At 56.5% G+C, this 22,864-nt stretch overlaps 1 protein-coding gene across 5 annotated transcripts; it reads right to left on the bottom strand.

Moving 5' to 3' along the window:
* Positions 1-762: 762 nt before the first annotated feature.
* MAP7D1 (MAP7 domain containing 1) lies at positions 763-22,579 on the bottom strand. 5 transcript variants are annotated; one of them, XM_088835138.1, is made up of 18 exons: positions 22,268-22,577; positions 9,599-9,949; positions 9,345-9,413; positions 8,605-8,768; positions 7,807-7,921; positions 6,271-6,381; positions 4,934-5,056; positions 4,674-4,837; positions 4,424-4,566; positions 3,455-3,807; positions 3,041-3,218; positions 2,816-2,954; positions 2,600-2,704; positions 2,272-2,325; positions 2,038-2,080; positions 1,865-1,946; positions 1,553-1,746; positions 763-1,354 (listed from the first exon to the last, which is right to left on the bottom strand). In XM_088835138.1, exons 1-18 carry the CDS (start codon positions 22,311-22,313, stop codon positions 1,344-1,346), a joined length of 2,445 nt encoding a protein of 814 aa, XP_088691264.1. In that variant the 5' UTR covers positions 22,314-22,577; the 3' UTR covers positions 763-1,343. The 5 variants fall into 5 exon arrangements, with proteins under 5 accessions (XP_088691264.1, XP_055258568.2, XP_088691263.1 ...); XM_055402593.2 differs by having other exon boundaries at positions 3,482-3,807; XM_088835137.1 differs by having other exon boundaries at positions 4,674-5,056; positions 22,268-22,579.
* Positions 22,580-22,864: the final 285 nt, after the last annotated feature.

Below are 22,864 nucleotides of genomic sequence, written 5' to 3'. Positions count from 1 at the left end.
TGATTTAGTGCTTGCTGTCTTCCTCCAGAGTGAGAGAGCAACTGAGTCGGAAGCTGCAGTGTCTTTTAAGACCTAATCTCAGACATGACACACCACCACTGCCACTCTATTCTATCATCAGTCAGCCCAGCCTTGATCCTACAAGAGAAGGGACTACACAGGGTGTGAACACTAGGGGGTGGGAGATGCTGGGAGGTCACCTTAGAGGCTGGCTCCCACCTGGTATTTTTCTTTCAAAGTGAGTGAGGAAAAAAAAAATGAGGGAGGGTTTTCCTTGTATCTGCTGGCAGATACCTAAACCAATCACTTGCTAGGGGGTTGGGACCATCGATTACAATCCTGATGCACCCCTGGGCTTAGGAGCCACCTCTGCTGAAGTACATAGTGGGATCCAGGAGGAAGACTGCCACCTGCACAAAATCAGGACTCTGGAATGAGGAAGGGGCAATGGGAATGGATGTTGAGAGGGCTCCTGTGTCTCTGATGCTCACTGCGAGACTGTCAACTCCAAGAGAACAGAGACCCATGTCTTCCTCCTTGTATCCCTGGCATAGAGCTCACTGCCTAGTAAAGAGGAGATGTAACCATTTCTGTTAAATGAATGGATGAAAGGCAAAATGGAAGACCGCCAGAAGACGTCTGGGACTGGTTACCAGGTAGGGCTGGATATCCGCAGGCCATCGGGTCCTCAAGTTCTTCTTAGAACTCAGGAGGACGCCTGCTCCCAACCCCACTGCCAGCCCTAAGGACAGACAGGACTGGCAGAATTATTCTCACTTTATTTCTGGAGAAATTTGATCAGATGCAGTAACACTGATTCCAGGCGAGGGCAGGGGGCACGGGTACCCCTAAAGCAACCAACATCTTGTGGCCCAAGGTGCCCCCCATCCCCAGACCTGGGTTCCCCCTCAGTTACAGTTAAATAGAGGGAGGAAGCTCTCCCCACGGAGTCTTGGGAGGGTCTGCCTCCTGCACCCGCCCCCTCCACGCCGAGGGGTCTGAGCACAAGCTATTTACAGTATTCACATCCACTGTATCCCACCAAACCAAGGCAAATACTACAGGTGGCTCCTCCCCATGGGAGGAAGCCAGAGAGGCTGTGAGTGTATGTGTGTGTATGGGGGGTGTCCGCGCGTGTGAGCACACGAATGCACTGAGGGGCAGGGTCTGGCTCCAGCCAAAGAGATATCAGTCTATAAGGTGCAGATTAAAAATAACAGAGAGGACCCAACCCCCAGGGGCCCAGGCCACTTCCGGCTTTGTTCTGTCTTCTTCTCTTCCAGACACCCTGGTAGATGATGCAGAGGAGCCCTCATAGCTGTGCCTGGATCTGAGGCAACCCCTTAAAGGACTTCTGGGGAAAAAAGCAGGAGGGAAAACAGTCAGGGCAAACCAGGCTCCAAGCCCAGAACCAGGTGTGGGGTGGGGGGGTCTTCTCACTAGAGCTCGAGAGGGCCTCTGATGGAGCTGGGAGAAGAAAGGGCTGGGCGGAGGAGGCTGGGGAAGGCTGTTGGGAGCTAGAGATGCAGGTCCCGGAGAAAGGGATCCCCACCTGTGACCTGCGGGGGCTGCACCACAGCTTTCTTGAGGAAGGCTTCTGCCTCTGCAAAGGGCAGGAGAGCCTCTGGCTTCCGGCCCAGACTCTTGTCCCCAGAGGGTCCCTTAGGGGAGAAGCCGTTCTCCTGGTGCGCTGGCAGAGGCTGCAGCCCATTCACCAGGGACCCCGACGACTCCTTGTTTGGCAGGCTGTGGATGCAGAGGCCAACGCTCAGGCCGCTCCCATCGTGGGACAGCCCAGGCACCCTACGGTTTCCAGCCTGACCCTGCCTCCCTGCTCCTGGGCCCTGCGCTTGGGAGCTGGTACCTCCACTGAGGCTCCTGGGGGGCCAGCTCCTCTTTCTGCAGCCCGGAGGGCCGAGCCTCCACAGCTTTCGCAGGGTCTATCCCTGGGAAGGAATGGCCATCAGTTAGGGGTGGGGGAGAGGATCGAAGGCTGGGGCTGGGGCTGGGGCTTAAGAGGAGGGAACAGGCTTTTACCTGGGCTGGAATTGTTGGCCGTCGCCTCCTTTCTGTCCTGCTTCTGCTTGGAAGAGGAGGAGCAGTCAGGCTCCAGGGGATTCCTTGCCCCACCCGACTGCGCCGCTGAATTCTTCTCTCCCCACGCCCAGATCCTGGACAGCCTCGCTCCTCCACCCTGGATGCCTTTCCGCGACCTCCCTTCCTGCCTCACTGGACCTACACTCCCAACACCGCTCTTGCGGGCATCCTGACCTTGGTTTCAGCAGCTTCTGACTTCCGAGTCCTTTTCATGATCTCCTCCAGGCGCTGTTCGGAAAGAAGCCCCACTCCGGTTAGGCCCAAGCCCGGCCCTAATCCTCGACCTCCCACCAACTAGCCCTGGTCCTGGAGTCTCGGGGGCCCTTCTAGCTCACACCAGTTCTTTCCAGGCCAGGAAGCTGATCTCGCCCCCACTCCCCCTCGACCTAACCCTCTGCATCCCAAGGCAGGGCCCCCTCCCAGCCCCACTAGCCCCTCTAAAGAAGTGCGAACCGAGCCAGGAGCTGGTCCCGCTCACGACTCGGCCAGCCGCTCGCAATACCTTTCTGCGCTCTTGCCGCTCCTGCTCCTCCCGCTGGAAGTGCTTTTCCCGCTCCAGACGCTGCCGCTCCGCTTCTTCTCGGGATCGAGCTTCAGCTTCCTCTTTCTGCCAAAGACCCCCCCGCGGGAGCTTTAGGCGGCCGGCCCCCGGCGGTCCCTTCCAGCCGGCCCCCGACCCGCCACCAGGAGGCGCCCGCGCCCCGGCTCGCGGGGGCACCTGCTTCTGCAGCCGCTCCTGCTCCTCCTGCTCGGCCTGCGCCTTCTCCCGAGCCTCCTGCTCCTCGCGTCTCCGGGCCTCGGCCTCCCGCTCCGCCCGGGCCTCGGCCTCCCGAGCCAGCTGCTCCTCTCGCAGTCGCCTGGGGGACACAGGAGACTCAGGCTCACGCCCGGCTTCTTCTCCAGCCCCCGTAAGGGCCTCCTCGGTCCCCGAGGGCGTGCTCACTTGTCCCTTTCGGCCTGCAGCCTCCGCTCCTGTTCCTCGCGCTCCCGCTGCTCCCGGGCCTGGCGCCGCTTCTCAGCCAGGAGCCGAGTGGCCTCTTCTCGGTCCGTGGTGCCAGCCATGGGTTTGCTAGGGGTCACCGGGGGAGCAGGGGCTGTGGGTGAGGTCGGGACAGCTGTCTCTGGAGCGGGATCCGGGACCAGGAGTCAGCATGCACCGACCAGCACAGGCCCCTCCATCCCCTCCCCTCCCCACCACGCCCATACCCGTGTGCTTGCTGGACCTCAGGGCGACCCCGGCGGCCCACCCACCCAGCTTCTGCCACCGACTCAGAGCACTGAGGTCCTGGTCTCTGGCAGCCCGCACCTCTGACCACCTCCCACTCACAGGCAAAGCTGGCTTCTCTGCCCTGCCCACCTTTTGGCCTCTTCTCTCCCTGCCCACCTGCAGGGATCTCTGTGGGCTGCTCTTTCTGGGGCTGGACTGGGGTGGGTGAGGGCACAGGCGAGGGGGCCGGTGAGGCCGGGGCTGCAGGCTCCCTCTCGTCACTGGCCTTGCCCTTGCTCTGGGTCTTGTCCTCAGGCCCCACCACACTGGGGCTCTCCTTTGCCTCCTCCTTCCTCCGAACTCGCCCTTTGGGTGATGCAGTGGTGCCTCGGGGGGATGGTGGTTTGGGGGGCAGAGCATGACCTGGCCCTGGGCTGAGGCAGGGGGAGGCAGGCCTGTGCCAGGTTGTGGAGGGAGAGGATGGCCGGGCCTTGGATTTGGGACTGAGAGGAAAAAGAAGAATTAGACCTCAAGGGCACAGAGTGTCCACACACACACACACACACTTTGAGCATGTCACTTCCCTGGGGAAGTGTCCTCCCAGGTTTGGTCAGCACCCCCACCTTATATGCTCTCACAGAAACATAATTTCGTGTATATATCCCAGTTTGTAATTACATATTCATTTGTGATTCTTTGACTCCTGTTTGTTTCCCTAAGAGCCAGTAAGATTACGAACGAGGACTGGCTTGGCTCAGGGAAGTGTGCTGGGCACCCAGAACACAGTACCTGGTGAGACCATTCATTCGTCCAGCATGTATTTCTTGAGTGCTTACCAGGCACTGGTTCTAGGTGCAAGGGTTACTTCAGTGATCAAAACACTCCAAAAATTAAAAAAATTCTGCTCTCAAGGAGCTTTCTTTCTAGAGGTGGGTTGTTGTTTAGTCGTTAAGTCGTTTGGGACTCTTGCGACCCCATGGACTGTAGCCCGCCAGGCTCCTCTAGAGCAACACATATTTATGAATGACTGGCTGGCAAATATGCACGACACATATTTATGAATGAATGGCTGGCTAGCTGGCCTGGCCGTAGCAGGCCCTGCCCCACTGTCGGGCCCACCTGTGCTCCGCGTTGGCAGCGGAGAGGCGCGGGCGCAGAGAAGCAGGCAGCGACTGGCGCTTCTTGAGGTTGCGCTCCCGGGCCAGGGCATTCTTCTCCTTCTCGTTTTCCCGCTCCTTGTCCTTCTTCTCCTTTTTCTGCACCTGGGGAGGAGGGTTAAGGAGAGCAGGGAGAGGGGAAGCAGAGTTCAGAGGCGCTCGTGCTCCCCAGCTCAGGAGCCGGGTCCCCACTTGCGCAGCCAGCCACTCACCGGCGAGGCCTCGGGCCGGAGGCGGGCCGGGGCGGGGCTGCCCCCGGCGCTGGCCTTGCGGCGATCCCCGCGCTCCCCGGCGGGGGCGCAGCGGTGCCCGCTTCGGGGGGCGCTGCACGGCGTCAGCGGGCTGGCGGAGGCTGAGCGCGGGCACAGGGGCACGGCTGCGGAGGGATGACTGCGGTCGGGGCGCGGTCCACTGGCGTGGCTGGCCCCTGCCCCGCCCCTCGAGGGGGCTCTCCCAGGGCCGCGGCCCCTACCCTGGTCCCGGCCGTTTCGGGGCAGTGTGACTGCACTGCGACTCCGGGCCAGGAAGGAGAGGGTGGGCGTCATCAGACGGTCCACGATGCTGCTCTCCCATGGACTGAGCTGCAGGCTGCGATCTAGGGGGAGAATGCCAGGAGAAGCAGGTTACTACAGGGCTAGAGTGGGCAAGCAGAGGCATCTGGAGGCGGCCAGGTACCATCCCCACGCAGAGCCCAAGGAGTCTCAGACTCTCCCCCTATTCATGGGGGTTACACTTGTCCGCCCTGGGGTCTGACCCCGACTGAAGACCCAGGCAACAAGACACTTCCCTTGGCAACCTCCTGCAGGGCTAGAGAGGTCCCTCCTACCTCTCTCCCCAGGTGAAAGGGCACTGAACTATGATTATAGAGAGGAGACAGCCAAGGTTGGTGGTGTACCCAGTTGCCAACTTCAATGTCCCATTGTAGGGCTCTGCTCCTCCTGCCCTCGGAGTCTTGGCCTAGGGAGGCATCGCCTGCAACCCCCTCTCCACCCCCGACGGGATTTGGGACAGTGAGGGCCCTTGTGCTCCTCTGACTGAGAAGAGGCCCTGCTTTTGTGTATCCCATGCCAGGGAGAGGCTGCTAGGGGGCCTGGCTGCCCCGGGCCACCCTGCTCTGTCCCCTCAGCTGCTGGGTTATTTTTAAGCTTCAGTCAGGTGGGGTTGGTAACAGCAGCTGATTTTGTTGCTGGGCAACAGAGCAACCAAATAAAAGCTGGAGAAACTTATAAATAACTCCTACCATGGCCCCTTCACATGTGACATCAGGGCATGGTGGGAACGCAGGGGCTGTGCTACCCTGGTTGGCCACGAGTCTGGAACCAGCCAAGGCCATGGCTGGGGCTCTGAAGGCAGAGAGGGCAGGGTTGCGTGGGCGCTCCAGGGCGGAGGCAGAATAAGAGGGCTCCTGCACGCACAGCACCCAGGCTCATCGGGTACTCCCGGGCAAGGCCACCTGCCTGAGGCTGGCCTAGACCAGCTGGCTGTGGTTGGAGATGAGGCTGCCGGCCCATTCCCACCCTCCACCCCCACTCTCATCCCCACCTGCTCTTGAGGCTCTAGCCAGGCTCTGCCTGCTGGGTCACTGCCCTCTGTTCTCCTCCCCTGTGGGGCGCACCTCTGTTCTCGGGCCCCAGATCCAAATGCCGGCTCCCCCGAGGGGTGCACAACCCCAAGCGGGGTCGAGTGGGGAAGGAGACCTGGGGTGTGTGAGGGCTCCTGGGACCTGAGGTTTTTTCTGAGCTCTGGAAGAGGCTACAAGGAGGGGACTACAAGGAGCTCTGGAGGAAGGAGGGCTGGGCCTTCTCTTACTTCTACTGGGGGAGTTCCAGAGCGTGGCAGAGGACTTTGAGAGCCGCTTGTTGATTATAGAGTCCACGTGTTTGGGCAGGTTTACTGCCGACACGGAGCACCTGCTCCCACCTGGAGGGGAAAAGACACGGCATTAGGGCCGGGCCGGACGGGAGCCAGGGGGGGCACTGAGGCCTTCCATGCAGGATGCTCCGCGGGCAGGGTGGGAGAGGGAGGACTGGGCAGGCTAGGAAGGGGGGAGGAGGCAGACTTGGCTCTGGAGGGGATGGGGGGGTGGGTAGGTGACCAGAGACAACCTGGATTGGGGGAGCCGACGGAAAAGGAACAGAGGAAGGAGATGGAATAAAACTGGAGACACTACAGCCCTCCTGGCCAGGAAGTCATTCCCTAGGGCTGGGCGCTGCAAGCCTTCCCCCACAACCACCCAGCATTGGCACTTGCTGACCCTGCCCAGCCAAGGCACTCTGGCTACAACACCCATGGTCCTGCAGCAAATACAGACGCTCCTAAACAGAAGGACCCATGGTCAAAGGCGCTCACACAGACTCACATATTCACAGGGACACACAAAGACAAAGACATGCACGCACGGGCATATAGAGTGCCAGGTGCCTCTGCATGCACACGACAGTGCAGACATGCACAGACACAGAACCAAACAGAGCCACGGGAAAGGGCCCAGACCCAGATGCAGACAGGCACAAGTACAGCAAAGCAACTGAATCATATTTGTAACATTTGTTGGGTGCTTACCACGTACCAGGCACTGTGCTGGGCACCACACACATGTTACCACACTTGATCCTCCCAAACATCTACCTACAACCTCGGAGGCAAGTAGTACTGTTATCCCCATTTTACAGATAAAGAAAGTGAGAGAGCAAGAAGTCAGAGGTCACACCGCAAGGGCCAGAGCTGGGAATCCAGACCCAATTCTGTCTGACTTGGGAGTCCACAGTGGGGTACACAAGACCACTCACACATCAAGGCAAACACGTACTAAGACACGCAATGCACAGATCCATGAGCATATACACCAAAAGATGCACGATGAGAAATACCAAATGTTGCCATTACATAAAGACATCCAAACACAGCAGTACATACACGCCAGCAAAATGTCAGGCCAAAATCCATGATGGCCCTACGCAAAGAAAACTCAGAGACAAAAATCTACCTTCCACGACAGGTACATCAGGGTGACAGTTTTCTTAAAACATCCAGTGTCTGCAGGGTAGTAAAGTGCTCTTTTCTGTATCAATCAACTAAGAGTAACTGACAGGAGCAAAGAAGGCTAGTCTAGAAAGAGCAAACCGAATGAAGAGCACCCACCTCTGACTTGATAGTGGAAGTCCTTGGACAGGACTTGGTTCTACAGACTTGGGTTTACAGATCATTCCAGAAGACACAAGGCACACGAAGCGAGGCATACCTGCTGCGGGTCGCTGCCAGCTCCTTGCACTGAGGCTGCTCCCTTCCCCACTTCTCAGGCCCCAGCCTCCCCCTCCCACCCTGCAGCCCCTCCAGCCCACTCACTGGTCTTGCGTCCTGGGGAGCTGTGGTGCAGGGCCCCTGCCCAGGACCAGCGCTGCTGCCGGATTTCGGCCCATGTCTTCTTCACTGACCGCTGGATGGCTGCCTCATAGCGCTCCTGGAGGGGAGGGGGCCAGGGTAGGGGGAGAGGTCTGGGCTCAGCAGCTTTCCTTCTACCTGGGAGAAAGGCTCTCTCCCAGGACAATGTCTCCCCCACCCCTAGAAGGTTTCCCTGACTCATGGCGGGTAACCAAGGCTACTGAGCCCTCGCTGTGACTAAAGACAGTTTGCAACAGATCCCTTTCAACTTGTTCTTGGGGAGCTTTTCACTGTTCTTGACTCATTTCCTGAGCCTGTGAGCTGTTTCTTTGAGGAGCAGGTGGGACTCTCCCTGCCTGGGTCTCCCAGATGGACCTCTGGCACCGGGGGTTCTGACCCTGGAGCTGGGTTTGCGTTCAGTCTGAGGCCTGGACCAGAGCCAGGCCACCCTTCCCTTCATTTCTTCACAGTGCTCAGGCCAGGGTTCTCCTCACTAGGAGTTCACTTGGCGCACTCACACAGACACTTCTCTGCACACCTACACACACCCACCCGGGGCACGCACACACACGTAATGGCAGCACACGGCTACAGGCACCTATCCTGGCACGCACAGAACCAGACACGCCTGCACAGACGCTGAGATGCAGGGCCCACGGGACCCGACTGCATTGTGAACACAGGGATGTGTGTTCACATTGAGCCCGCATGCAGATGTGTGCACACACAGCCACGCGTGCCCAGCCAGAGCCCAGCACAAACCTTGTTTTTCTCCAGCTTCTGCCGCTGCCGCTCCTCCAGGGCTGCCCGGCGCTGCTCGGCTTTGAGCCGCTGCTCTTCCAGCCGCCGCCGGCGCTCCTGGAGCTGCTTCTCCCGCAGTGCCTTGGCCTTCTCCTCCTTCTCCAGCCACACTGCCTTTTTGGCCGCTGCGGGGGGTGGGGAAGGAGCCACAGGGGTATGAACATCTGGTAGCGCCTGGGCCCCCAAGTGTCTGTTCCGAGTGGCCTTGCCTGTTCCTCCGGCCTGGGGTGGGTCTTCCCCCCAGGCTGCCTAGTGGGGAGATGCCTGTGTTCTGAGACTCCCCGCCTCAAGTTGAAGGGCATGCTGAAGGTGGGCTGGGGCCTCAGAATGAGGGCTTCCCTGGCAGGAGGCCTGTTTCCCTCCCACCAGCATCGTGGTCTCTGGGCTCCCGAGGAGAAGTGAGCTCTTTAGGGCCAGGTCCCTGTCTAACTTCAGGGCCTGCTGACATATTGTGATTAAGAGCATGGGGTGAGATGAGGCTTCTGGCTCTGAGTCTCAGCTACTCCACCTAGCTGTGTGTCTTAGGCAAAGGATAGCATCTTTCCGAGCCTCTGTCTCCCCATCCTCAAAATGGGTACAGAGTTAAGTGAGATAAGCGAACTGCTCTTAGCACCGCGTACACAACAGAGGTTCCCGAGGGGTTAGTGCTACTAACAGGATGTCCATGGAGGGAGGCTGAAGGGGAGCTGCCACGCACTCACCCAGGTACTTGGCCCGCTCTTCCCGCCGCTCCTTTGCCAGCTTGTGTCTCTCTCCTGCCTTCTTTACGTCTTAACAAAAGGAATAAGGAGAGACTTAGGTCAAGAGATTCCTCTCCAAGGGGAGTCAGCCTCAGGGCCCTGCCCCCAGGCCACATGCCCACGCCTTTTCCATCTCCTCCGGGGCCCAGGAGACTCCCTCTGGGGGCTTCACCCAGGGCTGGGACTGGGCCCAGGACGAGGGACATCACACATACCTTGCTTGGTGGGAGGGCTGTCGGAGGCGGGTGCTGCTGGCAGGGATGGCTGGCTGCTCCTTCGAGGAGGCCTGGCATCCCGTGGGCCCGTGGCTGGTGGGGTGGGTCCCCTGGTCTTCACTTCGGAGGAAGGGGACTCTTCCTGCTGGGGGGCTGGCCTAGGCCCTACCAGCTCCGGGGGGCTCTCTGGTTCCAGTGGAAGCGGCTTGGGGCTAGTGGTGTTCTTCATGGCGGGAGGCGTGTCTGGGGGAGTGTCGGGCACCAGGGTTGACATCGGTGGTGGTGGCGGCGGCGGGGAGGGGTCACCTTCTGGAGAGGGTCTTGGCTCTGGAGGGGTCCTGGCTGCCATAGCTGGAAGTAAGACACAAGAGAGGAGAGAAAGTGAGGCAGAACATCTGTTACCCTCAGTTCAACATGTAGTTCTTTCCCTTGTCCAGTTGGTATTCATTTATCCATCCGTGTTTATCAAGTTTCTTCTATGTGCCAGGCCCTGCTCCAGACACTAATGATGTAATGGTGAGAAAATGGCCACAGTCCCTGCCTCTGTGGAGCCCACACTCTGGCAGGCAGACAGACAGATAGTGAGGCAATTACAGTATAGAATAAGTACTATGTCTGGAGTAGCAAAGCAGAGATGGTTAACCTATACTGAGGGGGCTTCCTGCAGAAGTGACAGCCAACCTGAGGTCTAGGATGAGCTGGAGTTAGCAAACCAAGGCAGAAAGGGTTCTGGTAGAGAGAAGAGCATTTGCAAGGGGGCAGAGGGAGCAGGGTATATTGGTAAAGCTGAGACGTCGGGGGTAATTAGCAGACCAAATGGTAAAGGTTGGTTTCCACGTCTGCCTCCCTCGCCTTTCTGCTTTGCCTTGGGGTCACAGGACTCATCCCAATGCCCAGTGCTCAGGTGGTGCCTGCGACTGGCCAGGAGGAAAGACATAAGCACGGGCACAGTGGGATGCCCAGGTGGGATCCCCAACAGGATAGGCAACTGGCTACAACCATTTCGTCATTTGTTTTCTTTCCCAACCACCCGCAGATTTCTTCGTGTTAGACATTAATATTTCAGGTCCCTGAAAAAGATACCGAAGTGCCAAGTAAGGAAGCCACATGATTTGATGAATACATGTCCTTGCACACACGTGTGAGCAACTGAAAGACGGGCTTAGGGGCCAGCCAGCTGAGGGTCCGATTCTGACCTCACCACCCCAAGATAGGAAGAGAGGGCCTTGGTAACCTAGGGTAAACCACTCAACCTCTCTAAGCCTCAGTTTTCATATCTGTAAAATGGGGACTGTAAAAGCCCAAGCTGGTAGGGATGTCAGTGAAGGGCCTGGAACAATTCACGTGCCAGGACACAACACTTCCCTCTCTCTTCCTGTTTGTCTTATGAAGCTGCCAAAGAGCAGCCTCTGCACGTTGAGCCCTGGTGCCATCGACTGCTGCCGTCTAAGGAGCTTGAGGGGACAGATGGGGATCACACCCGCTGCCTGGGCTTAGGGATCAGGGCCACAGCCCATGGAAAGATCAATCGAAAGCATTTTTCGCTCTCACCAGGTGCCTCTATCACACAGGGCCTTCTGCTCTAGGAACTGTCTTCTCAGGAGGTGATAAATTCCCCTTCCCTGTGGGTGACAATGTGTGAACAGGGAGAAGACACTCCTAAGGAGTTGACTTTGGAACTCTGGGGACCCTTTTCAGGGAGACGGGTGTCTAATGGGCTCTGACGAAGGCAGACTAGTTAACTATCTGGCCTCCCCACTGACTGTGTGACCTTGGACTAGTCACAGGCCCTCTCTGTGCCATGGTTCCTCTTCTGTAAAATGCAGACAGTAGGCCTGTGATGAGCATTAGGAGCAACGATAACCACTACCATGTATATATTTCTTGAGAGCTTCCTATGGAGAGAGTATTTTACACACGCTAGTTTGAATCCTTATGACAATACTTCTAAAGGAGGCATTGTAAATATTTCTTTGAGACAGAGAAGGAGAGGGAGGAAAGCGAAAAGAAATTAAGTGAAGTCTGAGGCCACTCAGCTGGGAAGTGAAGGAGTCGGGACTTGAACACAGTGTTGGTCACCAGGGCCCTTGCTCTAACCCCACAGCCTCCGGCCTCTGCATAGGGCAGTGTGAGGTAACGCATTACGCAATGACACTGTCTGAGGCTCACACTCTTTTCCCCTCATTCCTGCCCTTCTAGATTCCTGGGTTCCAGGCAAGAGCCCCAGCCAAGGGCCCTGTCTCCCCAGTGGTCCCTCCCACTCTGCCAGTCCCTCCCCACATCGACTTCAAAAGGCTGCCTGGTCACTGCTAGTCTACTTCCCAGCCACCTGAAAACCCCTCCCCAGTCCCGGTGGGCAAGAAACCTAGTGGCAGCCTCTTGGTGAAATGCTTCCTACACACCGAGAGCTGAGCCGTCCTGCATCTCCGTATGGACTCTGAGAAAGAGAGTCTTACCCTCGTTGAACAGGGTAAGAGACCATCAAAGCTTACCCCAGTAAATGATTCATTCAGGGTCATAGAACTAGTACATGGCAGAGGCAGGATTCAAACCCAGGACTGTCTGGGGCCAAAGGGCCTAGGTACGTAAGCACAAAGTTTGAAGGCTGAGGGTGAGGCCTGTTTATTGCCATTCTCCTGGCACCTGTGCATGCTACAGATGTTGCAAGGAAAACTGGTAGGCAGGTGTTTGTCTGCACCGAGGTGAATCACACCCACCAGGCAAGGCAGTGAGTCTCTCCAGCTAGCTTCTGACTAGACCTGCCACTGAAGGGGAGTCTGGGAGGAAGTGCAGGGGTGAGGCCTGGAAGGGCCTGCGTCTGGCGCTCAGATGCGGCAGGGCACAAGGTGTCCGGCTTCAGTCAGGCAGGTCTGAGCTCCGGTTTTCCCAAGGTGGGGCCTATGGTCTTGGGACCTATGGTGAGTAGGCACATCACCTCCGGTACCTGGCAGGGGCTCAGCAAACAGCACCCCAGAAGAACTGGCCTACTCCTCCCCATCTCTGCCACAAGAGCCCACTGGGGCAGGCCTTCACCCCCACAGCTCCATGCCACTGCTCTTCTCAAGGTCACCAGTGACATCCACATTGCTGAGTCAGCAGCCACTTCCTGGGCCTCACCCCACTGACCTGTCAGCCGCATTTGACACGGTGGAGCCCTCGGTGCTCTTCCTTCAGTTGGCCCTGAAGACAACACACTCGCCGGTTTTCCTTCCACTTGCTGACTGTGACTTCTCGGGCTTCTTTGCCAGACCCTCATAAACTTCCTAACCTCTTAGCACCGGAGCACCCCAGGGCCCACTGAAGACCTCTCATCGGTCTACACATACTCCCTTGATGACCTCATCCAGACTCATGGCTTTAAATACCATCACTCTGCTGATGACAACCAAATTTGTATCTCCAGCCCAGACCTCTCCCTTGAGTGCTGGTTTCGCTCATGCAACTCCCTACCTGACACCCCTGGGTGTCTTCCTGAGGCCCCAAACTTAACACCCCAAACTCAGCTCCTGATCTTTCCTTGCCAGACCCTGCTCCTCCAGTTTTCCCTATCTCAGTCAATGGCAACCCAATCCTTCCAGTTTCTCAGGCCCAAAGTCTTCAGAGTCACTTTAGGATCTTTTCTTGTCTCACACCTCACATCTAACGCCTCAGTAAATCTTTTTGACTCCAAATGCCCAGTATATTCTGAATCCAGTCACTTCTAGCTCGATTTCTGTCATCTTGGTCCATTTCTATCATCTTCTATCAGCTCTCATGAAAGACTCCCTGATGCCATCCTTTGTTCCCCTTGGGTCTTTTCTCACCAAAGCAGCAGAACGATTCTGTTCAAGAATCAGTCGGGGGAGGGGGGTTTGGGACAGGGCGGGGGGGGGGACACATGTATACCCATGGCTGATTCATGTCAGTGTATGGCAAAAACCACCACAATATTGTAATTAGCCTCCAATTAAAATAAAGAAATACATTTTTAAAAAAAGTATCAGTCAGATTGAGAGTTCCCTGGTGGCCTAGTAGTTGGAATTCCAGGCTTTGACTGCCATGGCCCGGGTTCAATTCCTGGTTGGAGAGCTGACAAGATCGTCCAAAGACGCCCCACACTTCAAGGGAGGAAAAACCAAAGGCAACCGATGGCCTTCAAGGCCCTTCAGGATCCTCGCTCTGCGGCCCATTACCTCTTGGCCTCCTCTCCTCCTCCCCGTCTCCCCCTGTTCCGCCTCTTCCCGGCCACTGTTCCTTATTTGTGCCGGGCGCGCTCCTGCCTCGGGGCTCTGCGCGCACTGTTTCCTCTGCCAGAGTTCTCTGCCCCTGGATCCTGCATGTCTTACTCCCTCACCTCCTTCGGTTCTTTCCCCGAGTGTCACTTCTCGGTCAAGACTTCCCTGACCCCCTCTAAAACTACAAACTGTAGGTGAAGTTTCCCTTCCCTTTCCAACTGAATTCTTTTTTTAAAAAATTTTCTCCTCCCCACATGCAACTCCCTATCTGACCCCCCTGGATGTCTCACTGACACCTCAAATTTAACATCCCAAACTGAACTCCTGATCTTTCTCTCCAAAACTCTGCTCCTCCTCCAGTTTTCCCTATCTCAGTCAACCGCAACCCAGACATTCCAGTTTCCATCTGTATATAGCATATCTTTTTAAATTTTATTTTATATATATTTTATTTGGCCGCATCAGGTCTTGGTTGTGGCATGCGTGATCTTGTTCTCTGACCAGGGATCAAACCCTGGCCCCCTGCATCGAGAGCGCAGAGTCTCAGCTACTGGACCACCAGGAAGTCCTCCAACTGTTATTCTTTTTCATTCCAGCTCTGTTATCCTCGGTAAGCGTTAGCACCACTTTAACGCTGTCTCCCACCTCCAGAAAGTAATCTCCATGAGGGCACACATTTCCGTCTATACGTTGCTTAGCTCTTCTGTCTCTAACAGCAACAGCGCTTGGCACGGAGGTGGCTCCCCAGCTATGTGTTGAATGAATACATCAGTGAACGCCATCCTGGCAGATGCCATCAGCACCTCCCTTCTCTGGATGACTGCAAACTTCTTCATCATCCTACCCGCACCCTTTCCAGCTCTGCTCTTTACCTAGTGTCCAAAGTAATTGTTTTCAAATGCAAATCTGGTCATGGTTCTCTTCCCCACCTGAAGCTCCCCAGTAATTTCTCATCATTCTGAAGAGAAACACAAGATTCTTGAACCCAGGATGCAAGTCCAACATAGTCTGAAGTCCCTGCCTCCCTCTCCCACACCTCTTGAGGCGCCCCCTCTGCTCCCTACTTGTTGTCTATACTCCAGCCACACTGACCTTTTCTGGTAGCCTTGAACAACTCCCTGTGCCCCAGGGCCTTTGCACAAGTTCTTCCCCCTCTCTCTTTTCTTACTTAACTCTCATTCATCCTTCAGATCTTTGCTGAGGCATCATTTCCTTGGGGGAGCTTTCCTGGGCCTCTCTGCACAGGATAAATTCCTTCATTATATGTAGTCATGGCTTCATGCCTCTTGTTTGGAGCACTGTGACTGTTAGAATTTTAAACTTCCTTGTTTGGTTTTTTCGTTATTGTCCTCCCCCTAAGGGCTGGGTTGCATCTGCTCTGCTTGCCACTGTAGCTTGCCACAGCAGCTACCACAGTGCCCAGTATGTGGAGACAGTCACAAAATGCTGCTATATAGGAATAAATCGCTGTACTAGGAAGCCACCCTCGCCTAAAGCACATGCACAGAGAAGGAGATTTTCACCCTAATAGTGGGCAGATCTGTGCGGCAACATATTGCACAGGGATAAACACTTGAAGAGAGGCAAAACAATTCCATCTCAATTTGGGCAGCTTCCTGGACTAAGGTACTCAAGGAGAAGTTAATAAAAGTAATAATGAGTGTGAATTCCAGCAATTCAACAAGAAAAACCTCTCAGGAGGCAAACAGCATGTTAGGAACTCTTCTTCTGACCTGGCGGACTACTGACCCTGAATACAAATACTTTCCTGACAATTATGCCAACCCTGATGAAATGTCATCAAGACTGTGTTATTTGGAACAAATTATGTTAAGCCAAATGAATCCCTTGGTTACTTATCTAGGCATGGTTAAATCAATATCTGATTATTCCCATTTTCAATCATCAAATGCAATCCTTCAGCCACCTCACTTTATTTTGGTCTGTGTCAAATTGTAAGGTTTTATTTTGCGATATTGATATTGACCAGAAGTATTTGTTAAGAACTGGATAAGCGACAGATAGTTTGCATTCATTTCTTGGCACAAAGAGCATGGGCAAGGCAAAGGTGCAAGAGCTGGTGGCAGGATCGGTTAGTCTAGTTTTCTCCAAAAGCCCAAGAGGGACTGCACAGAGATCAGGGCCAAGTCTCTCGGAGGGCCGGTCACATGTCTCAGGGTGCTCACTCCCTATTCCCACCATCCGGGTGCTGGCAGTCCTTGCCTCCCATCCCTCCCTCCTCCCACCCCAACAACTGCTCCTGGGTCAAAACTCCTCTCACAATACCCATAACTCAATCTGACCTTTTCGTCTGCCTGCTGTCCCTGTGAGGGCTGGTGGAGAGAATCCTTTTTGCAGCCCAGAGCCTTATATAGGATCTGCCCAGCAGAGAAGGAATTCTATGTCTGCTTAAGGAACACATGCATGGATGGACGGACGGACGAATGGATGGATGGATGGAGGAATGGGTGGATGGATGGATTAAAACAGTAAAACCCCTAGCTGTTCCAACATCTAGCCTCTCTAACACTAAATGTCTCTACCATATCAGAGTTCTGTGTGTGCCCTGGCAGCTCCTAAGTCCAGGAAGGGAAACAAAACTAATTTGCTGAAGCCCTACAGTAAACCAGGCACTTGCCCTTATCTCCTCAAGTTCTTATTATAGCCCCCAAGGGAAAGTGCTATGGAAGGCCCGTTCCCCAGGTAAGAACACTTACTCAGACAGGTTAAGTGACTGCTCACATCAGTGTCAGAAGTAGGACTAGGCCCAAGGCTGTCTGATGACAAAACCCTTATGTCACACTGTTTCTGGTGGGTGTCACATAACCCCTCCCCAAGGCTCCTGCCTATTCCCTGAAGAAGGAAGTGATTCAGTGGGTTTCCCCCCTGAAGATGAAGGGTGCAGGTGGGGCAGGCAGGCACTGAGCTCAGAGGGTAGGAATGCAGGGAAGGCAGGCTCCTGCCCAGGCTGGCCACCAGGAGTCAAGAACTGGGGCACCTGAGCAGGGGTGGGGGTGAATGGCCCTCCTCCAGGAGGCAGAGCAAGGGAGTGCCCAGGGGAGGGGGTGCCCAGACAGCAGAGGTCAGCACCTCTAGCCAGAGCCCTTCTGGCTCCCACAGTAGCTCCTTAGGTGGCCGCACTAGAGCAGACAAATGAAGACAGGGAGGCTGACAGAGGGGCACAGACACACACACACAGACAGAGAGTACACATTGCAGAGAGACAGCGGGAGACACCCAGACAATGTGCAGAGTCCACACAATGGCGAGGGACAAGACACGTTCTTTTCTCTCTCCCTCTCCTGTTACATATGGAAAACAGACCTCCTGCTGGGATTCAGAAATCTACACACATACACGGAGTCAAGCACCCCCTCCGAGACACAAATGAAACTTCAGAGATTCATAAAGCAATCAGAGACACCCTGTCGCAGCGTGTGTCATCAGGTCACTTCGACCCTGCCCCTCTAGGCACTCCTTTACCTGGGCCCAGGGAAAGCCCAGTTAACAGCAGCAACAGCTAATGCTGCGTCAGGTAAATCCCTTAACACTTTAGTCCTTTTCACCTTCACCACCATCCTATGGGGTTGATATTATTACCCTATTTGACAAATGAGGAAATAGATTCAGAGAGATTAAGTCACACAGCTGGTGAGTAGTAGCAAAGCTGGGTTTGGAACTCGAATCAGGCTGAGAGTCTGTACCTTCACTCTGTGACCCAAAGGGGGCGGCCTCCTGGGTTTCCTCTCCTCGAGAGAGCTGGGGGCTGGGAGAATGGGGGTGGGCAGGAAGGACAAACCCTAGGAGATGTCTGATGGTGAGGCTGGGACAGAGGGGACCCTTAGGGGGCAGCACCACTCCCGGCAGGGACAGAGCTGAGCCAGCTCTGAGAGGGAGGGAACCAGCAGAGGGGCAACCTGTACCAGCACTCCTCAGAACCTGGGCCACAGGCCCTTCACTGCAGGGCGCTGGGGCCAAGCCATGGGCCTCTGTGGATGATAAAGCTGGGATCCCATCGGAGACTGCAGATCTGAGGAGCTCTCTGGCCCGGTTGGCGGCCATTGTTCCCAGCCTCCAATCAGGAGCACCCACTTCCTGTTATTTTAGGCGGCAGGAAATGACCCCATCCCGCAGCCCGGCCCTCCCTCAGCCCCAGCAGGGCTGCCCACGCTGGGGCCTAGGAGCCGAGGGCAGAGGCCCGGCCTTAAGCCAAGGCCTGAGGATGGCCTGCTGGCTGAACTGTCACCACTGCCTGCGTCCAGGGCCTCCTTCTGGTCTGATTTGCTCAGATTCCAGCCTGGGTGGATAGGGGATGCAGGGCCCTGCTGTTCTACTTCTGCCTCCCAGAGAAAAGATTACAGGGTTCCTAAGTCCACAATGCCCAGAGAAGACCAGTCACTGCAAGGAAAGTGAAGTCGGATTCTTTCACCAGCTGGCTTGGCCATGATTAATTCAGCATGAAGGTTTGGTGTACAGGCTTCAGAGTTGGACGGACCTGGGTTCAAATCCTTCCTCCTCCAGCACCTAGCTGTGTGACTTTAAGCAAGTTACTTCCTTCTCTGAGCCTCATCTATAAAATGAGGATATGGGACTTCCCTGGTGGTCCGGTGGTTAAGACTCGGTGCTTCCACTGCAGGGGGTCTGGGGGGTACAGGTTCAATTACTGTTTGGGGAACTGATATCCAACATGCTGCATGGTGCAGCCAAATATAAAAAGGAAAATTTGAAAAATAAATAAAATGAGGATAATACTAGTCCATACCAGATATTTTTGAGGATCAAATGAGACAATGCACAGGACCTGCTAAGCACTATGCCTGGCACACAGAAGGTCCTTGATAAATAAGAGTAGATCAGTAGGATCACCAGGGGGTCTATTTCCTCTTGTCATTGGTAAGGAGCAGGAAATGGCAACCCACTTCAGTATTTTTGCCTGGAAAATTCCATGGACAGAGGAGCCTGGCAGGCTACAGCCCTTGGGGTCACAAAGAGCAGGACACGACTGAGCGACTGAGCACACATGCACTAGATCCCAGGTTCTCCAGCGGCTGCCACCCTCTCTGCTTCCCTCGGGTGGAAAAGCTGCAGCTGAGAGGTGATGGAGGAGACACCGAAGGCTGTGCCCCGGAGTGCCAGGCAGAGCTGCCACCGCCAACAAAGCTGCATTATCTGAGCCTGGCTTGCTGGCTGCTTCACTGGCCCCAAGGCCCAGTGGAGACCCAAAGACATGGTTCCTAGCTGCTTGTGGCCAAACTCCCAGCCTTGCTCAGGCCTGAGAACTGCCCTGATGGCTCTCAAGTGCCACCACCCCAGGCTGGGCCCTGCTTTCAGCTCCTTCCCCACTCCCTCAGCTCTGCCCAGCCACCAGTTGATGCCCATCCCTGGAGGAGGGGGAGTGAACTGGCCTGGTGCCCCTTCTTCCTTATTTGCATATGCGTGACTGCACATTAGGGGCTCATTAAGGCCTCATTACTGGGCCCACCAGCCCCAGGAGGGACAGAAGCTACCAGTGGGAGCTGCCAGCCAGGCTGGCTGCTATATGTGGAGAGGTGCAGAGGCGGCCCATCTTCTTCTCATCAGTTCAGGTCCATCTCAAACACCTCCTCTGTGAAGTCTTCCACAAGCAGATTCCACCAACCACTGCATCAACGGGAGCTCCCTGAGGGTGGTGACTGGGATTCACTTCCCTGTCGTCTGTACAGCCAGGACTGAGCTGGCACAAGGCAGGCATCAATATAGGTGCGCTGGATGGCTGCACCTACCCCCGGCTCTCTCTCCTATTTCCAAATGCCCCACTTCAAGTATGGGGCCCTCTGTTCCCCAGATACACCCCGGCTCATGTCTGTCTAGAACTCATTTCCACCTTGCTCTCTGGCCTACATTTACCTCCTGAAGTTCTAATTAATCACATCTTCTCCTCAGGCCTCCAAAGGAATTAAAAATAATAACAACAAAAATGAATAGCGTTTACTGAGCATTAACTATTTACCAGGGCCTCTCCTAAATGTCTTATGTATTTCTCTAATTTAATGATCCCAATGTCTCTATGAGATCATTTCCAGCATTATTATCATTTTACAGATGGGAAAATTTAAGACTTCAGCAACTTACATAAGTCATACAGTAGTAAGTTATGAAGGGGAGACTTAAACTGATTCCAGAGTCTATACTCTCAAGCAAAGGAAATCCCGACTCCTGCCCCTACTTTCTCCATATTTCGTACCTCCCGGCTGGCACCAGTTCTGATGAGCATGACCGCAGTAATGGTAATAACACTGTGTTGCGGGCATCCATGTGCCAGCTTCCTTTAGGTACATCATCTCTAACCTCTAACATTAACCCCACAAGGCTGATAACAATACCTCCATTTTCCAGGGCCATGAACTCTGTCTGGAGAAGGCAGGTCACTTGCTACAGGCCACACCTGTCCCCTACTCCATGCTGCCTCCTGGTAACGCTCAGTGTGCAAAGGCAGCTCAGAGAGGGCAGGGATCATGTCATATGTATTCAGTGTCTCAGACCCATGCCTCAGACTCTCACAGGGCACATGCAGTGGGCATCACCTTTACTCCCTGAAGGCTCCTGACTCACAGGGCCCTTGTCATCTTTAACTGAAACTGGTACAGACCAGCCACCATCCTGACCCCAGTTCTCATGTAACTCCATCTAGGTAGTCCCTGTGTATAGAAGCCTTCCCAATCCAGGACTTGGTGTGCAGGACCCAGTCAGGTCCCCCTAGCACAGCCAAGCATCCCACCCGTGCCCTCGCATTCAATCCAGATATCCCATTCAAGTGCCCTGCTTATAAACCAGCCACTCACTCCAGCCCTCATCTCTGGCCCAGTAATCACCACCACTCAGGCCCTGATGTACACACCGGTGCCAGAGACCCTCAGCAGCAGAGGGCCAGGAAGCGGATGGAATGGACACGGGCGAGGCCTCCCTGGGTGTCCCCTCTCAGGCTCAGCAGAGCCAAGACAGACCGAAGTGCCATTGTTCTGGCACAGCCTATAGACCTCCTGAACCACATGGGTCTGCTGGCCTCCCCCTGCATCCTCCAGCTCCCACACCCACAGGGTCCCCTCCAAACACCCATAAGGGCATGGGGTGGAGCCCACCCACAACCAAGCGGCTCCACCTTGTTCTGGGCTCTCTGCACCCACAAACACGGTTTCATCCTGGGCCCATGACCCAGGGGGCAGGGAGTTGACGTGGATTAGGCTCTAGGACTCTATGGAGGTGTGGGGTTGGGGCCACCTCCCCCCTGAGTCAGTGGGAAGAGAGCTTGGGTCCTCAGTAATCATGCTCCTCCCTCCCTTTCCAGGAAGAAAGAGAAAGAGAAATCCCTCCCTCCAACCCCAGGCCCAACCAGAAACCTGTCCCCACCCCCTCATCAGCTGCTCCCAGATCCGAATGGGATTTGCAGAAGTCCTGGGAACTGTGGTGGTTGGTGGAGTGAGCGGGGAGAGAGCTTTGATGGTCAGGGGCCTGAGAGAGAGGGAGGGAGGGAGGGAGGGAGTGTGTGAGTGTGTGTGTGTGAGAGAGAGAGAGAGAGAGAGTGTGTGTGTGTGTGTGTGTGTGTGTGTGTGTATAAGGGTAGGGGGGTGGGTATCAGAAGCCTCAGGCTGAGGAATGATGTGGCAGGTCCCTGGAGTGCCGGCCTCGAGCCTTCACACCATTCTCTGGGAAACACTCAGGCCCTGAGATATATACTTCTGTCTCCTTTCTCCCCAGATCGGACTGGGTGGGCTCCAGAGTAGGCCAGGCTGCAGGGGAATCGGCCCACTCCCCAGCTCCCGCCCTCTGCCCAAACAATGCTGCCTCCCCCTCCCCCTGCCTTTATCCGGCGGGTTACTTGGCAGCCGCAGCTAGAGACCTCCCCTCCCCTCCCTCCCCTCCCGGCCGGCGGGCAGCAGCAACAGGCCCTTTGCGCGGCAGCTGGAGGGATGGGGTGGGGGCGAGGTCTGGGCCAGGGCCTGGGCGTGGGGAGGCGGGGGGCGCCAGGGCCTAGGCTTCGGTATGCAAGGCTTCAGGCCTGAGAATCTGAACCCCCGACACACACGTTCAGGCTGGGGTCACATGTGCCCACCAGGAATGGGAGGGGGACTCACGCCCCAGCTCAGTAGACGAGGCCTGGGGTGGATCGGGGAGGACGGTAGGGGCCGGGCAGCCGAGGTGGCACTGGGTTGGGACGGAGGGGTCACCATCAACTCTACATTGGGGCCCCCGGGGATCCCGGCGCCCAGGACGTCCCGGCGCCCGGGGTGGGGGAGGGGCAGCTGTCAGAAGATGCGCCGGTGGCCCAGAGCCGCCGACGCCGCTGCAGCCTTTATTTTTAAACTTCCAAGTGGTCAGAGGGCGCGGCGGGGGAGGGGTCCCCGCCGCGCGGGCTGGCTTCATCCTCGCCCTTTCCGAGGCCCCCCGATCCCCTTCTCTCATCTCGCCTCTGGCATACCTGGGGCTGCGCCCGTGCCCGGCTCCGAACGTGAGCCGCTCTCCATGGCTGCGGCGTCACTGGGGGTGGGGGGGTGTCTTGGGGGTCTCAGCGGCGACGGCGGCGGCGGCCGGCGGCCAGGATAGGGGTCCCGCGGCGCATCACGCCCGGCCCGGCCCGGCGGGCAACGATTCGAAGGCCGGGGGAGCTCTGGCGAAGGTCGAGGCTGATTCGGCTGGTAGCCTGCGCGCTCGCAGTAGCCGGCCGCCCAGTGTCTGTCGGCTCCGGCCTCGATCCTTCTGCCTGCCCGGCGCCGGCCCAGTCGCGGCCACTGCCCAACCCTATTGTACCGCCCGGGCTGGGCCTGGCCTCGCGGCTGGCGCGTACCAAGTGCGGCGCGGGGAGGGCCACCCCCGCAGCGCCCGGGGACCGCGCTCCCGCCCCGCCCGCCGCGCCCCCGCCCTGGGGCTCCGGGCCTGGAGCCGGGGGACGCCTCTCCTGCAGCCGCGGCTGAGGGGACGCTACGGCTCCCGGAGGACGCCGGACGAGCTGCCTCCCCCTGCGGCCGCGCGTTGGTACGCGCCGCAGCGCGAGGCGACTATGTAGGGAGCGCTCGGG

Source organism: Moschus berezovskii, chromosome 4 (assembly GCF_049115385.1).
Source record: "Moschus berezovskii isolate FMDL1 chromosome 4, NW_MosBer_1.0, whole genome shotgun sequence".
Classification (NCBI taxonomy): domain Eukaryota; kingdom Metazoa; phylum Chordata; class Mammalia; order Artiodactyla; family Moschidae; genus Moschus; species Moschus berezovskii.
This window is presented reverse-complemented; position numbering and strand designations above follow the sequence as displayed.

Bases quoted from the DNA above. Each gene is read 5' to 3' on its own strand.
- MAP7D1 (XM_088835137.1), bottom strand. From the start codon at position 22,313: ATGGAGAGCGGCTCACGTTCGGAGCCGGGCACGGGCGCAGCCCCAG. The intron at 6,382-7,806 runs GTGAGTGGGCTG...TTTCCCCTCCAG, and splicing joins CTCCCCAGGACGCAAGACCA to GTGGGAGCAGGTGCTCCGTG. The intron at 5,057-6,270 runs GTAAGAGAAGGC...TTCTCCCCCTAG, and splicing joins CTGGAACTCCCCCAGTAGAA to ATCGCAGCCTGCAGCTCAGT.